This window comes from Ailuropoda melanoleuca, chromosome 16, assembly GCF_002007445.2.
Source record: "Ailuropoda melanoleuca isolate Jingjing chromosome 16, ASM200744v2, whole genome shotgun sequence".
Lineage (NCBI taxonomy): Eukaryota > Metazoa > Chordata > Mammalia > Carnivora > Ursidae > Ailuropoda > Ailuropoda melanoleuca.
In genome coordinates, this window is record NC_048233.1 from 539316 (window position 1) to 555153 (window position 15838).

Sequence of the window (15838 nt, forward strand, 5' to 3'; positions counted from 1 at the left end):
TGTTCTTACAATTTATTATATTTGAAATTTCTTCAAAATAAAAGGTTGGTGATAAAAATATACGTACCCTGACCCCTGGGTGGTTCAGTAGGTTAAGTGTCTGACTTTGGCCCAGGTCCTGATCCCAGGGTCCTTGCTCAGCGGGGAGCCTGCTTCTCCCTTTGCCTGCTGCCTGGTCAGCCTGCCACTCCCCCTGCTTGTGTGCTCTGACAACTAAATAAATTAATTAATAAAAAAAGGGAAGGCTGAGTAACTGTCACACCCAAGAAATTTAGGGGACATGACAGTTAAATAAAGCCCAGTATCCTGGATGGGATCCTGAAACTGAAAATGAGCATTAGGTTAAAACTAAGGAAATCTGAATGATTAGGGACTTGAGTCAATACATCAACACTGTTTAATTAATCGTAACAAATGTGTCATACTAATATATTAATATGGGAATCTGTGTGTGCGAGAGAGAAAAATACATGAAAACTCAATCTGCTTAATTTTTCTGTAAATCTAAAACTTCTAAAAATAAAAACTATTAATAAATAAAATATTGGTGTTTTTTTTTTCATTAAGGCCAGGAAAGCAAAATAATAATTTCTGATTTGAAAATAAATAAACTTAAAAAAACATGCAACAGCTTTAAAGACTATAAAAATACACAGAATTCGGCTAATTTCAGACGCCTGAAGTCCTCAACTATCTACTACTGCGGGAGACGCTCTTGAGGAAAACAGCTCCGAAGTCACCAGCCAGCTGTAAGAGACTGGGACGAGGCGGGGAAGAGGCCGCCTGCGCAGGCGTCCAGCCAGGGGGCGGGGCCAGGGCGGGACTTCCCCGGACCCGCTCTCTTCCACTGGCTGAGAAAGCTCAGAGGGCTGGGCTGCGCGGTCACCTGGCAGGAACCGGAACCGGAGTTATAAAACGAAGCAAGCGGAAACCTCCGCTGGATCTTCTTTTCTTCTTCCTTCCACCGCCCCGTTTCAACCTAAGCTAGAGCCAGTGGGCGTCCTGCTTAGCACAGCTTTCGCCATGGCCCTCAGTGATGCTGACGTGCAAAAGCAGGTGAGGACCTGCGGTTGGGTCTGGCGAAGTCGCAGCGGGGGTCCGGGGGTGGCGGCCTGGAACCCGGCTCAGGGAGGACGCGGGCCTCGGGCAGCCCAGATGCGGGAGGAGGGTCCCTTACCCCAAGTCTCCGGGGCTTAGTAGTCTGTCTGCTAGAGGGGGATTTGGTCCACACACAGCTCCTGTGTCTTCAGATGGGGTTTTGTGCGCCGCCACCCTGAATGTGCTGGCTTTTTGGCTCCCACCTCGGTGTTCCCTACTTTCCCGGGGTACTTGGCTGTGGTTGTTAGAGCAGAAAATTGAAAATAAGGGTTGAAATGCAAATTGAATGCAAGGATTGAAAACCTACTTTTCACTTGATTTTTAACCCTGAGGGAAGGGTTAAAGAGTACGATAAAGAGTGCTGACGGGAGTTGCTTCCAGTGTTGTTTCGAGGTCATTCATTGAACTGTTAATCTTCATTTTGGAAGAACCTCCTCTATTATAATGAATTATAATGGTTGGTCTCTCACTAGTGTGTACGTTAATGTTTATTAATAATAATGCATAATTCCTACCTTACATTTATGAACCCCAGCGCCAGTGCTTGGCACAAAGTCAGTCAGTCAAGGTTAATGGAAAGAATTATGGAAGTCGTGAACCTACATCATTTTTTGCAAGTGTATCAGTGCTGGGAAACTAATTTTTTTTTTAATGTGCCATAACTTGAGGTGCTAGGCATTAAGAAAGTTACACTTCGAAAGACTCCCAGGATAATATATTGGCATTGATAGGCCTGTAACAAACATGGGAAAAAGTGGTTTCCGTTTGCCCTGCCAGAGATACTCTGAAACTAGGGTCCTTGAATTTAGCGTTCATATTGCCAATAGATTTTTCAGAGAAGGAAGCTTATGCCTGCAATTTAATCTTTACATAGTTTAGAGAACTAAGTCTATTTCTTTTTGAAGTACTAGGAAAATGCTCTGACTAAAGCTCACTCACTGGCTTATGAATCTTCTTAAATGAGCAATAAAATGTGTTTTCCGGGGCACCTGGGTGGCACAGCGGTTAAGCTTCTGCCTTCGGCTCAGGGCGTGATCCCGGCGTTATGGGATCGAGCCCCACATCAAGGCTCCTCCGCTGTGAGCCTGCTTCTTCCTCTCCCACTCCCCCTGCTTGTGTTCCCTCTCTCGCTGGCTCTCCCTATCTCTGTCGAATAAATAAATAAAATCTTTAAAAAAAAATGTGTTTTCCTTGGATATTTCCATTTCCTTGAAAATGACTTTGCATTTTATTGTTAGTCTAATGTGCACTGAGAAAAGTGGAGCGTTTCTTCATTCACATTTTGTGCTAATCATCACAAAGGGGAAATCGTGTAACAAAAATAGCATCTATGGAGAAGATTAAGAAATCTTACAATATTCTTACAAAACAATGGGGTTTTTATATTTATTACTGCTTCTTCTGATTTTTACTATAGGAAAAACTTGGTGCAGTGGAAAAGTACAGTGTCCTTCACATCTTCTGGTAGTCACAGTTACAGTGCTGATTCTCTTTTTCCACTTGTTCCTTCATCATCCTGCCCACCCCTTTGTTATAATACATTGAAGAATAAGTCTTCCCCAGGAAAAATATAAAGTGGTGTATTTCCTTGGAATCTAGACCAAAACCGTTTTTTCTTTCTATAAAATTGAAAGATGAAGAAATGTATGGTCTCTATCCCTCCACTCTACGTGTAAGCTCCATAAGGGCAGTGTGTTTTGTTTCCTATATTCTCAGCAGTGAATAGACCAGGCACCAAGCACATAATAAGTGCTTATAAATTGTGGATTCTCTGACTTCTTCCCCATTGTATTAAAATATTTATGTATATTTGCTTTTTTGTCTGGGAGTATTGTTATTTACTTCATCCAATTTTTGAAGGCATCTGACTTCAAAAAACTTAAAACCCAGTAGGGTAAGCAGGAAGATGAAAAGTATCTTTTAAAGGCCAGATTTTTCTGCCTTAGGGGTGGAGTTAAATGTCCTGAAGGGTTTGACTATTTTTCTTGTTGGAACTCTTGAAGACAGAACGTGATCATGTTGGCTATAAACAGGCTTCTCTGACCTGGGTTAAAATGAGCGTGTTTTGCTCTAGGCTGTGCTGATCTAGTCAAATCTGGTAGTAGAAGGTCCAGCATGAGTGATAAAGGCAGATAATGCAGGTTAGTGCAGGTTTGAATCAGAGTTCACCTCTGCAGACCCACCGTGCCTTGTACCATTTATAAACACCTGTTTTGATTACTGTATTTAAATTACTTTCAAAATTCCAAACTGAGTTCAGTAAGGCTTCAGACAGAACTTGTGGAGATACCATTCCTTACCATGAACACACAAATCTGGGGGGGCTAATCCTTTTAGCAAGGTCACAGTGATTTTCTATACTAGGTACCTCTGGATTCAGTACCCCAAATTTTTCAAGGCCTGAGATTTTATAAGTGTTGTATTACCTATGAAATAGGCTTTGATTATCATAATTATTTTGGTTCCTCATGCATAGGGTAGCTGCTAAGAATTTTGACGAAAAAGAAATCTTCCCTTTCAAACCATACTGTTTTTTCTTTAAGACTGATGCCATGAGGTTGTATTATTAATGCGGTTTTTATTTTTTTATTTTTTAAAATATTTATTAGAGTGCGCACGATAGGGAGAAGCAGGCTCCCCACTGAGCGGACGCGGGGCTCCATCCCAAGACCCTGGAATTATGACCTGAGCCAAAGGCAGACGCTAAACCAACTGAGCCACCCAGGCACCCCTAATAATGCCCTTTTTTTTTTTTTGAAGATTTTATTTATTCATTTGACAGAGATAGAGACAGCCAGCGAGAGAGGGAACACAAGCAGGGGGAGTGGGAGAGGAAGAAGCAGGCTCCCAGCGGAGGAGCCTGATGTGGGGCTCGATCCCATAACTCCGGGATCACGCCCTGAGCCAAAGGCAGATGCCTAACCGCTGTGCCACCCAGGCGCCCCAATAATGCCCTTTTTATTTTATTTATTTTTTTAAGATTTTATTTATTCATTTGACAGCACAAGCAAGGGGAGTGGAAGGGAGAGGGAGAGGCAGAAGCAGACTCCCTGCTGAGCAGGGAGCCTGATGCGGGGTTGATCCCAGGACCCTGGGATCACAACCTGAGTCAGAGGCAGGCATTTAACCAGCTGAGCCACCCAAGTGCCCCTATCAATGCCCTTTGTAAAAGATGTATAGAACACATAATGAAACTTACTCATCTTAACCAGTTTTAACTGTATAGTTCAGTAGTGTTAAGTATATTCACATTGTTGTAAAACAAATCCTAACTCACTTTTGTACACCTGTGTGTACATTAGATTTATGATACCTTTGTGATACATGGAGAAGCTGGGAATTGTTTCTAGATTGTTAAACTCTAAAAAGTACTTTGGATATCTCAGGAGGCTTAAAATACCAACAGGTTCTCATTCATTCACAAACGTTTATTGAGCACCCACTGTAGGGGTAGTCGTTCCATGTTCTGGTGTTACGGTGATATAAAAAGTAAGATCTCAATATTCGTGGAGCTTACCCTAAGTGGGAGAATTAATAAACACGGTGAATTAGGGGATCCTGGATGGTTAAGTCAGTTAAACATCTGACTCTTGATTTTGGCTCAGGTCATCTCAGGGTAGTGAGATAGAGCCCTGCTTCGGGCTCGGAGCTCAGCTCAGAGTCTGCTTGAGATTCCGTCTCTCCCTCTGCCCCTAACCGCGCATGTGTGCTCTTTCTCTCTCTCAAATAACTAAAGTCTTTTTAAAAAATAAACACAATGATTAGTAACCTAGAGATTACTGGTATTTTTAAAATCATCTTTTTTTTACTCATCATTTCTTTCAGATAGAGCCCCTATGAAATGAAACCACCAGTGAGTTTGATTAGCTGTAGTACTTGTATATTCACTTGGGTGTGTTTTTTTTTTTTTAAAGATTTTATTTATTTATTCGACAGAGATAGAGACAGCCAGTGAGAAAGGGAACACAAGCAGGGGGAGTGGGAGAAGAAGAAGGCTCATAGCGGAGGAGCCTGACGTGGGGCTCGATCCCATAACGCCGGGATCACGCCCTGAGCCGAAGGCAGGCGCTTAACCGCTGTGCCACCCAGGCGCCCCCACTTGGGTGTGTTTTACATCTTCCGCTAGAGAGAGTACTTCATTTATGAGTCTAAAAAAACCAAAACTTCATTTATGAGTCTAAATTGGATCAATGACCCCAAGCCCTATTCAGAAGACTTCAGTGGATTTTATTCTGTGATTGTAGCCAGAGATCTAAAGCCTTTTAACAAGTACCTTGCCTTATAGTTTAGCTGTGGATAGGGACGAGTAAGCAAGGAATTACGAATATGTGTTTAGGTAGAGGAAGTGCAGAGTGCCCTAGGTGCACATTGGTGAGAAGTTCAGAAAAGATTTTCCAAAGGAGGTGACAGTTAAGCAAGCTGAATCCTGAGAAGTTAGCCAGGTGAAGGGAGGGAGGAGAGTATTCCAAGTGGAAGGAGCAGTATATTTGAAATCTTGGAAGAGAGGAAAAGAGTGGTGAAATCAAGGAACAGAAAAAATGAAATAAGTTTAGTAGGACAGGAGCCAAGAGTCTGAAGAGTGACAAGTGGTGAAGATTATGTTTCATATGATGCTGGCAAGGTAAGCATTGACCAGATCATGTACCTTCTAAAATCTTTGCACTTTATCATAAAGTGGAGAGTTGGGGGGAGAGTGTGATACATGATGAAACAAGCCTTTTTAAAGGATCTTTCTGGTTGCAGTGTTAAGTTGATTAGAGAGGAAACAAGGCTGAGGGCAGGAAAACAAATTTGGAAGCTGTTATAGTAATTCAGCTGAGAGGGTGGTAGCAAAGACTGGGATAGTTATGAAGATGGAGAAATGTGGACAAATTAAAGAGCTATTAGAGAGAGAGAATTGATAGCACTTATTGGCTGATTGAATGTGAGGACTGAGGTACAAGGAAGAGTCAAAGTCAGATGTTCGTGCTAATCCTCAAGATAGAGCTCAAAGTGAGCAGAGGAGAAGAGAGTGATTAGCAGTTCATTATTGAGTGTGTTGGATTTAGGTTGCTGCGAGTAGGCTCTCTAAAAAGCAGTCTAGGAGGTAGAGGGAGAAGAGGGTGGCCCCAAAGGAGAACAAAGAAGTCATGAAAGCAAAGGGAAGAGATTGTTCTTGTTCAAGAAGGGAGGGTTGAGGGGCGCCTGGGTGGCTCAGTCGTTAAGCGTCTGCCTTCGGCTCAGGGCGTGATCCCGGCGTTCTGGGATCGAGCCCCACATCAGGCTCCTCCGCTATGAGCCTGCTTCCTCCTCTCCCACCCCCTGCTTGTGTTCCCTCTCTCGCTGGCTGTCTCTGTCAAATAAATAAATAAAATCTTTAAAAAAAAAAAAAAAAAGAAGGGAGGGTTGACCAGCATATCAAGAGGTGCTGAAAGACGGATTAAGGCCAAGATTTAAGGGGTAGGAGATTATTGTCATTTTATGAGAGTCATTTCAGTGAAGTGGAGGGGGTAAAAATCAGATTGAAGTATGTCGAGAATAGGAGGTAAGAAAGTTGAAAAAGTATGGAGCACTTGGCTGGCTCAGTCAGTAGAACATGCGATTCTTGATCTTGGGGTTGTGAGTTTGAGCTCTATGTTGTGTGTAGAGATTACTTAAAAATAAATCTTTAAAAAAAAAGTTGAAAAGGTAAATATAGATCTGTTTAATTGTAGATGGAGAAGAGAAAAAGAGGGTGCTGGCTAAAAGGGGTATAGAGGAGGATATATATTCAGTCCTCCCTCCCCCATAGACTTCACATTCCTTGAGAGTAGGATAATGTTCTGTGATACTGAATATTGTGTCCGGTCCATTTGCTAGAGCAAATTCCAGATTGTAAGGTACCTGAAACCAGAAATTATCTCATTTATCCTTGTACACAATGCCTGGCACATAATATGCCTTCAATAAATGATTGTTGAATGAATCAGAAAAGATAGATGTATATATTTTTTTGTTACAGTCAAAAATAAAATAACCTTTTCTTCTTCCTTTAGATTAAGCATATGATGGCTTTTATTGAACAAGAAGCCAATGAGAAAGCAGAGGAAATAGATGCGAAGGTGAGATTCTATCTTCTAGGTTTAAGAAGTTCTCGAAATTTCATAGTGTGGCTTTGCTAAGCAGTAATTAGTAAAATTGCTTAACAACACATTGCATAGGACTGCTAAGAATGTGTCTTATCTTTAATGTAAAAAATAAATTTTCCTGGGCAACCTTCTCGGGTCCCTTCCCTCTTCAGGAGCTTTGTGCTATTGCTCAATAAACTTTGAAAATAAGTAAGTAAGTAAGTAAGTAAAATTTCCTTTCTAAACATTCTGATTGCTAATAAGTGTCCTGAAATTTTATGGTAGGGAGTAGAAAAGTAATGAATAAATTTTCTCATGGAATCTGGAATCCAGGCATTTAGCATCTATGTCTAATTATGATAGTTGGTTAGGGGAGGGTATAGTATTTTTATGTTGTTATTTTTCTTATTAATTTGTGCTTGTTGCAAAAAAAAAAAATTGGAAGTGTATAAGGTATAAAATGAAAGCCCCTGTCCATTACAGAGGTGATACTTGGTCAGCATTTTGAAATTTTATAAATGTTTTCAGTTGCACTTTGTTTATACACAGTATACCAAGTTGTTATTTTCCCTGGGCCAGAATGGGAATGAATGGGCCAGAATATATTGTTTAATACACTATTTTCATTATCTTTTTTTAAAATATAACTTTAGTTTCTTTTTTTTAAGATTTTATTTATTTGAGAGTTGGAGTGAGTGCAAGCTGGGGGAGAGGAAGAGGGAGAGGGAGAAGTAGACTCCCCACTGAGCAGGGTGCCCAGGACCCCGGGATCATGACCTGAGCCAAAGGCAGATGCCTAACTGACTGAATCACCCAGGCACCCCTTCATTATCTTTTTTATTCATTCTACTGTAGTTACATTTGTTAATTATCAGTACAGCCTTAAATTTGTGTGTTCTTGGTGTTCTAGGAGTAAAATTCTGTGAAACCTTGAACTATTTAAATTATCATTTAATGGGGGGCGCCCAGGTAGTGCAGTCGTTAAGCGTATGCCTTCGGCTCAGGGCGTGATCCCGACGTTCTGGGATCGAGCCCCACATCGGGCTCCTCCGCTGGGAGCCTGCTTCTTCCTCTCCCACTCCCCCTGCTTGTGTTCCCTCTCTCGCTGGCTGTCTCTCTGTCAAATAAATAAATAAAATCTTTAAAAAAAAATTATCATTTAATGGGAGTGCCTGGCTGGCTCAGTCGGTAGAGCATGCAACTTTTAATCTTAGGGTTGTGAGTTTGAGCCCCATGTTGGGTGTAGAGTTCCTCCCTCCCTCCCTCCCTCCCTTCCATCCATCCTTCCTCCCTCCCTCCTTCTTTCAATAGACAAATACTTGTATTTTTAAAATGAGCTAACTAGAGAACAGAGAACCTAAACGACTGGCCCAGGATCACACAGCTGGTACTTACAGAGGAGATCCCTTGCCCAACACTTCCTAGTTAAGCCGATACCTGAGTTATAATCTGTTAATGGCATCCATACGCCTTTGTGGCTTAGTTTTTTTTTTTTTTTTTTAAGGCTATCAGGTGAGAGTATGGAAACAAGAACTTCATATTTCCTTCAGCGACTCCAGAAGAGCAGGGAAGGGGAGAAAGGTCATTTTTAAAAACCCACACTGACAGGGGCACCTGGGTGGCTAAGTGTCTGCCTTCGGCTCGGGTCATGATCTCTGGGTCCTGGGATTGAGCCCCACGTTGGCGGGTTCCCTGCTCAGCGGGGACCTGCTTCTCCCTCTCCCCTGCTTGTATGCGCTCGCTCTCTCAAGTGAATAAATAAAATCTTAAAAATAAATAAATAAGTAAATAAATACCTATGCTGACAAGCACGGTTGTCATGAAGATAGTGCCCTGGGAAGCAGGTGGTGCTGCAGGTGTCAAGTGGGACAGAACGAGGTTGGTGTCCCATGAGGTGCAGGAGTAAGGTCCTGTGCCCTGGCAGGTACTGCAGCAGTGACATTGTTGAACGGCTCCTCTCGCTGTGTTGTACCCAGAAGGGCAGTCAGACACACAGGTCCCCCAGCAGCAGGTACCAGGCATAATGGCAGCTCAGGCAGAGGCTGCTGGTGTGGAAATGAGCTGCACAGCGCTGGCGCAGAGGGTGGCTGTCGTCAGTGCTATCAGCATTTCCCCCCAAGAGCTCTGAGAGCTCTAGCACAGCGTGCTCCTGAGCTCCAGTGTAGATTTTTTAAAAATAAAACCCTAAAAAGAAATTTAAGGAAGAAAAGACTATTCTGCCTACCACTACTGTATAACAGCTGATAGAGTATCATTTAATTTTGTTTGATGGTCATAGGAGCAATTCAGTTTCTTGTATGACTGGTGCCCTTATTTCCCTCTGGGACAAATTTAGAAATTCTGTTCCAGCTGATAAATATGTTCCTATTTGAAATAGTCTTATCTCAGGACGCCTGGGTGGCTCAGTCAGTTAAGCGTCTGCCTTTGGCTCAGGTCATGATTTCAGGGTCCTGGTATCGAGCTCCACATCGGGCTCCCTGCTCACTGGGGAGCCTGCTTCTCCCTCTACCTGCCACTCCCCCTGCTTGTGCTCTCACTTGTTCTCTCTCTCACTCTCTCTGGCCAATAAATAAATAAAATCTTAAAAAATCTTATATAACACAATCATCCTTGTTTATTTCCCATGATAGGTATAGAAAAAAGTTAGGCATTTCTTTTCATTTATTTATTTGTAAGGATTTTATTTATTTGAGAGAGAGAGAGCATGAGCAGGGGGAGGTACAGAGGGAGAGGGAGAAGCAGACTTCCCACTGAGCAGGGAGCCCACTGCAGGGCTCAGTCCCAGGACCCCAAGAGTATGACCTGAGCCGAAGCCAGATGCTTAACTGACTAAGCCACCCAAGTGTCCCAGGCATTTCTTCTAGAATATGAAAGCTCAAATACTTGTGCCAGCCGTTACACATTCAAGTGGACCACTCTAGCTAACTTTCCAAAATCATTTCATACTGCTTAAAAATCATAGACATGTGATACACTGGTAAGATCACCTTTTAAAAAAATAACCACTCTTCTAGCAGTAGTCAGCTGTCCAGATAGCCCCAGGCCTGTGATGGTGTTACACTGCCGGAAGAGGGCTGTCCTGTCGTGTTCCTCCAGTGGCCTCCGTCACTGTTCTGGTGGCGTCTGCTGCTGGTGGAAGGCAGAGCTGTGTTTCCTTGACAGTGTGCTGAGTGCTCACTTTGGCCACTTAGTTCTAGTCCAGGAGCAGACACAGTATGCTTTCTCTGTGTATTCTAGTTAGACGGCTTTTTCCTTCTCTTTGAGTATTTCCCTTTAATTCTGCCATATATTCTATAGTATTCCACACTTTGATTCTATTTGATATCCTAAGTATATTCTCCCCCCAAAAAAACTTAATCGTAAGCTAGTTTGTCTGTTAAAATGCTATTTTTTAATGTAGAGCAGTTACTGTAAACTTCTTTATAAAATATATTCTAGGTTTTCATTCAAAGTCTTTCTATATTTGATTTATATTTAGTAATAAGAATTTTCCTTACTGAGTGCCCAAAAATGTTGGAGGTTTAACCTTCATTTATATTTATATAAAGTAGAAACCTCCTTTCTGAATTCTGTGGAGGTATTAAGGATTTTGAACATGGTGACTGGTCAGGGGGCACTTTGGGCTAATACTCTAGGTTTTCTGGCTTCATTCTGTCGCACATTTGGTGTTGTCATCGGGAAAACACGAGGTGCAGAAGATGACCTTATCACAGTAACAGCTGGGACTGTGACAGGCATGTTGTATACATGTACAGGCGGTCTTCAAGGGGTAGCACAAGGTGCTCTAGCAGGACTAGTGCTTATTAGCTTTTGCACACTATATAACTGGGAGCACGTGAAAGGCTCCTTGCTCCAACAGTCGCTCTGAAGATTTTGACAACTTATGAATGGAGGACACTTTAGTAGTCATCTAGGTCAATTTATGTCAGGCTAGAGTTATTCTCTCTTCCTATAATTAGTTTGAAAAATTGGAGATTCCAGTTTGCTGTGATCAAGATTCATGGATGGGGGCGCCTGGCTGGCTCAGTCGGTAGAACATGTGACTCTTAATCTCAGGGTCATGAGTTCCAGCCTCATGCTGGGCATAGAGCTACTTTAAAAAAAAAAAAAAGATTCATGGATGGTTGACCAGGACTGGCACTCCTTCCAGCCATTGAGTTAAAGCCAGACCCTCTGGTAGCTGAGTATGAGTAATGTGGTTCCCCCTACCCCCTGAACTGGAAAACTACTTACTCCCAGAATTCAGGTCATGATTGCTGTCATACTGTATCACCACATTTGTTTATTTGATGATCTGAAACTGTGATGTTGCTTTGTATTCCAAGTAAAGTAGAAACAATTTAAAAAAATTAAAAAGTAACTGCTCAATAATAATAAACAACTCACATTTATATAACTTATGATTTTAAACGACTGTTAGATTTATCTTATTTATTTGACCTATGAGAAAAGAATTCCATTTTATCTATTTATTTTTTTAAGGGAGGTGGGGAGGGAGAGGCAGATGGAGAGAAAGAATCCCAAGCAGACTCTATGCCGAGCCTGGAGCCCGACGTGAGACTTGATCTCACAACCCTGAGATCACGATCTGAGCTGAAATCAAGAGTCAGACACTTAACCAACTGAGCTACCCAGGCACCCAAAGAATACTATTTTAATTTTTTTTATAAGGGAGGACTAAGACTGAGATTACTTGACCAAATTTTTTTAGGCAGTAACCCAGTTCTTCTAATTCTGTAGTCAAATGGATTAAATTTAGAATACATAATGATTTTTTTCACATACAGAATCTTCTATCTGAATATATCCTTTGTAACTTTGTGACTAGGTACTTTTATCTTTTTTTTTTTTTTTTAATTTTTATTTTAAGTAGGCTCCACACCCAGTGTGGGGCTTAAACTCATGACCCTGAGATCAAGAGTGGTATGCTCTACCAACTAAGCCAGGCTGCCCTGGCTACTATGATCCTTGGCCAAATTTTTGGTTTTCTGGTTCATCGTTTATGATGAAAATCACTGGTTATCCCTTTTGAATAAATTAGAAATAAATTTTGAAGACAAGTCATAATAAACTTACTGTTTTTTGATATGTAATAGGGTGCTGCTGGTTACCAGCTGCTTAAAATAAAACTCGAAATCTGGTGTAATGAATTAATAATTATTGTTTCCTTGATAGGCTGAGGAAGAGTTCAACATTGAGAAAGGTCGTCTTGTGCAAACCCAAAGACTGAAGATTATGGAATACTACGAGAAGAAAGAAAAGCAGATTGAGCAGCAGAAGAAAATGTAAGTAGATCCTGGTCATAGTATTAGCTAAGGGAGCTTTACAGAGTCAGTGGGACAGGGGAGCAGAGCAGGTGCTTTGGAATCGGGCAGGCATGGGCTCGGGTCTTATTGGACCACTTAATATACTTGTTTGACCTTGGGCAAGTTGTGTAATTTCTTTTTCTTCATTTGTGAAAATGGAAGCATCACAGGATTATTGAAAGAAAGTTGGAATAACTGATATGAAAGTGCTTGCCGTTGATAAGCACTCAGTAAATACTTCTTTATCTTAATAAGTTGGTAGAAACCACTAAATGTATTTCAGTGGGGTTCTCTGGGGTATATACAAAGAGAAGTATTTGTAGATACAAAGGAAGCTGTATATCTCTTTCTCTGCAGTTTTTTTTTTTCTTTTGCTGTACTGATACTATTTTTCCATACCTTTTGCAGTCAGATGTCTAATTTGATGAATCAAGCAAGGCTCAAAGTCCTCAGAGCAAGAGATGACCTTATTACAGTGAGTAATTTGCTCCTATTATAAGATTAAAAAAATGTTTATTCACTTACCTATTATAGAGAATTCACTAGTTAGCATTAGCTAATTAAGGGGTTGAATGATTTTTAGAGAGAGAACATTTGGTCAGCAAATCATTATACTAGGTATTTGAAATAAATACAAAGTGAAGGGCGCCTGGGTGGCTCAGTCGGTTGAGTGTCCAACTCTTGATTTTGACTCAGGTCATGATTTCAGGGTCATGAGATTCAGCCCCAAGTCGGGCTCTGCCCTCACCGGGGAGTCTGCTTGGAATTCTCTGTTTCTCCCTCTGCCCCACCACCATGCACTTGCGCACGTGCGCGTGCTCTCTCTCCTCTCTCTCTCTCATAAATAATCTTTTTTAAAAAGGTGAAAACAAAAAACCAAAAAAAAAAAGTGGATAAGTTATTGCTGTGTCTTCAAGGACCCTCTGATCTAACAAGAATATAGACTTTTCTAGGTCATACAGCATATGGTGGGTGGACAATACAGTATATGAGGGTGGTAGGGACTAATAAAACTAGAAAGGTAGGATGGAGTTAATATAGGGGCCATGAGTGCAAGGCTAAAGAGCTCCACCTATTTTCAGTAAAAACTATTGAAGTTTTTATTTTATGAGAATTATAAATAGGGTTCATGTGAGAGTGTAGGCTAAATTTAAGAAGGAAGAGGTTAGACACAAGAATACCATTTGGGAAGTATTGTCTTCTAAGGAAGAAAGCAGAAACCTACAGAACCATACCACTTAGTTGAGAAAGTTTAAAGGTATTCAAATTAGGGGTGCCTGGCTGGCTCAGTTGGTAGAGCATGCAACTCTTGATCTCAGGGTTGTGAGTTTGAGCCCCACATTGGGCGTGGAGTTTACTTAAAAAAAGTTGTGTTCACGTAAAGGTATTTGAATTATATTTTAGGAACCAATCAGGATGCCTGCTGTTTTCACTATTCTTCATTGTTATAGTGGAGGCCCTAGATTCCTTTAAGGCGAAGAAATAAGAATTATATACAAATTGGGAAGGAATAAAGAATTATTTTTTGCAGATATGATTCCTCACACAAAAAATACAACATCTAAAAAACAAGAACTAGTAATCAGTTTAAAATGGTGACTAGTGGGGCACCTGGGTGGCTCAGTCGATTAAGCATCTGCCGTTGGCTCAGGTCATGATCCCAGGGAGGATCCTGGGGCTGAGTCCCGCGTCGGGCTCCTTGCTCGGCTGGAAGCTTGCCTCTCTCTCTCCCCCTGCTTGTGCACCCTCTTTTTCTCTCTGTCAAATAAATAAATAAAATCTTTAAAGAAAACCCCCAAAAAACAAAAACCCAAAATGGCTACAAAGACAATATACAGAAATTAATAGTTTTTCTGGATACCAACAATAACTGATTAGCATATAAAATAAAAAATAATTCTTTTATAATGGTTGCAAAATTAAATTATTATGAATGAATGTTAATAAATAAGACCTATATGAAAAAGCTATAAAACTAAAGGTACAAAACTTGAATAAATGGAAAGGATACCATTTTCTTAGAAGATTAAAGAAACACAAACTAATATCATAAGCTGTCAGTTCTTTTTAGATGAATCTGGTGTGGCTGCAGCAAGAATGGACTTGGTGTGTCAGTGTTGAAACATTTTGTAGGGAGACTTTCCAGACACTGACTAATGATTGACTTCTCCTCTTCCAAGTCTGGTGCTAAATACTGAATTTCAGATCTGGCTAACCAGGAGAATGGTGGTTCTGTTAATGAAATGGGAAATTAGGAGGACAAACTCTTTTGGACATACTTTAAGGGGCCAAGAAACCTAATTGGAAATGTCTGTCAGGATGGTAAGTAAGGGGCTGAAATTCAGGTCAACAGAGATAACTTATTAACATAAGTCATAATACTTCAAATTTGAATGCTTTTAAATTCTAGGAATGTGTGGGGCGCCTGCCTTTGGCTCGCGTCATGATCTCAGGATCCTGGAATCGAGCCCCACATTGGGCTCCCTGCTCAGTGGGGTGTCTGATTCTCCCTCTCCCCCTCCCCCTGTTTAAGCGTTCACACTCTCTCAAATAAGTAAAACTTTTTTTTTTTTTAAGATTTTATTTATTTATTTGTCAGAGAGAGAGCACAAGCAGGGAAAGTGGCAGGCAGAGGGAAAAGCAGACTCCCTGCTTAGTGGGGAGCCTGATGCAGGACTTGATCCCAGGACCCCAAGATCATGACCTGAGGTGAAGGCAGACATTCAACTGACTGAGCCACCCAGGCATCCCATAAATAAAAATCTTTAAAAAAAATAAAATAAAATAAATTCTAGGAATTTGGGAAAATAGGAAGTCTGTTGCTCAGTTATCTTCCCACATGGAAATGAATAGTTCATCCTTTATAAAATACAAAAGGAGGACTGGAGAGCTTTTTATGGAAATGTTGACTGTAAAATACCTCAGGACAGCTGTTACCTAGTGTCTTCACTAAAATGTTGGGTTTTGGTAATCAGTGGTTGATTTCCTTCTGCAGGATTCATATTTCTTTAGCAACCTGATTGATTGACCTAGTTTATAAGTTGGACTTAGAATAATAACCACCTTAGAAGGGGTGGTTTCTTGTAGAAGAACTTGGGCTTAAGAGTGTTTCAGCTTTGGAGCGCCTGGGTGGCTCAGTCAGTTAAGCATCTGACTCTTAATTTTGGGTCAGGGTCATGAAATTGAGCCCCATGTGGTGCTCCGCACTGGGCATGGAGCCTGCTTGGGATTCTCTCTCCCCCTCTCCCTTTACCCTTTCCCCCTCCCTCTCTCAGGGGGAAAAAAGGTCTTTCAGCTTTTGCCATGTTGGTTTGAGTAAATTATTTCTTTTTTTTTTTTTTTTTTTTT

At 41.2% G+C, this 15838-nt stretch overlaps 1 protein-coding gene and 1 non-coding gene across 3 annotated transcripts in view; both read left to right on the top strand.

The window, feature by feature from the left end:
- Positions 1–896: 896 nt before the first annotated feature.
- Positions 897–15838, top strand: part of ATP6V1E1 (ATPase H+ transporting V1 subunit E1) — a 32404-nt gene continuing 17462 nt past the window's right edge. Inside the window, exons 1-4 of one of the 2 annotated variants that reach the window (XM_002926726.4) lie at positions 897–1056; positions 7113–7178; positions 12360–12469; positions 12899–12965. In XM_002926726.4, the coding sequence (XP_002926772.1) occupies positions 1024–1056; positions 7113–7178; positions 12360–12469; positions 12899–12965 (276 nt within the window). In that variant the 5' untranslated portion in view covers positions 897–1023. The remainder of the gene's footprint in view (positions 1057–7112; positions 7179–12359; positions 12470–12898; positions 12966–15838) is intronic. The other variant, XM_034645194.1, reaches the window with a different exon arrangement.
- LOC117796836 lies at positions 10194–10397 on the top strand. Its single transcript, XR_004621541.1, has one exon. It is a non-coding gene; the product is annotated as a small nucleolar RNA SNORA74 (small nucleolar RNA).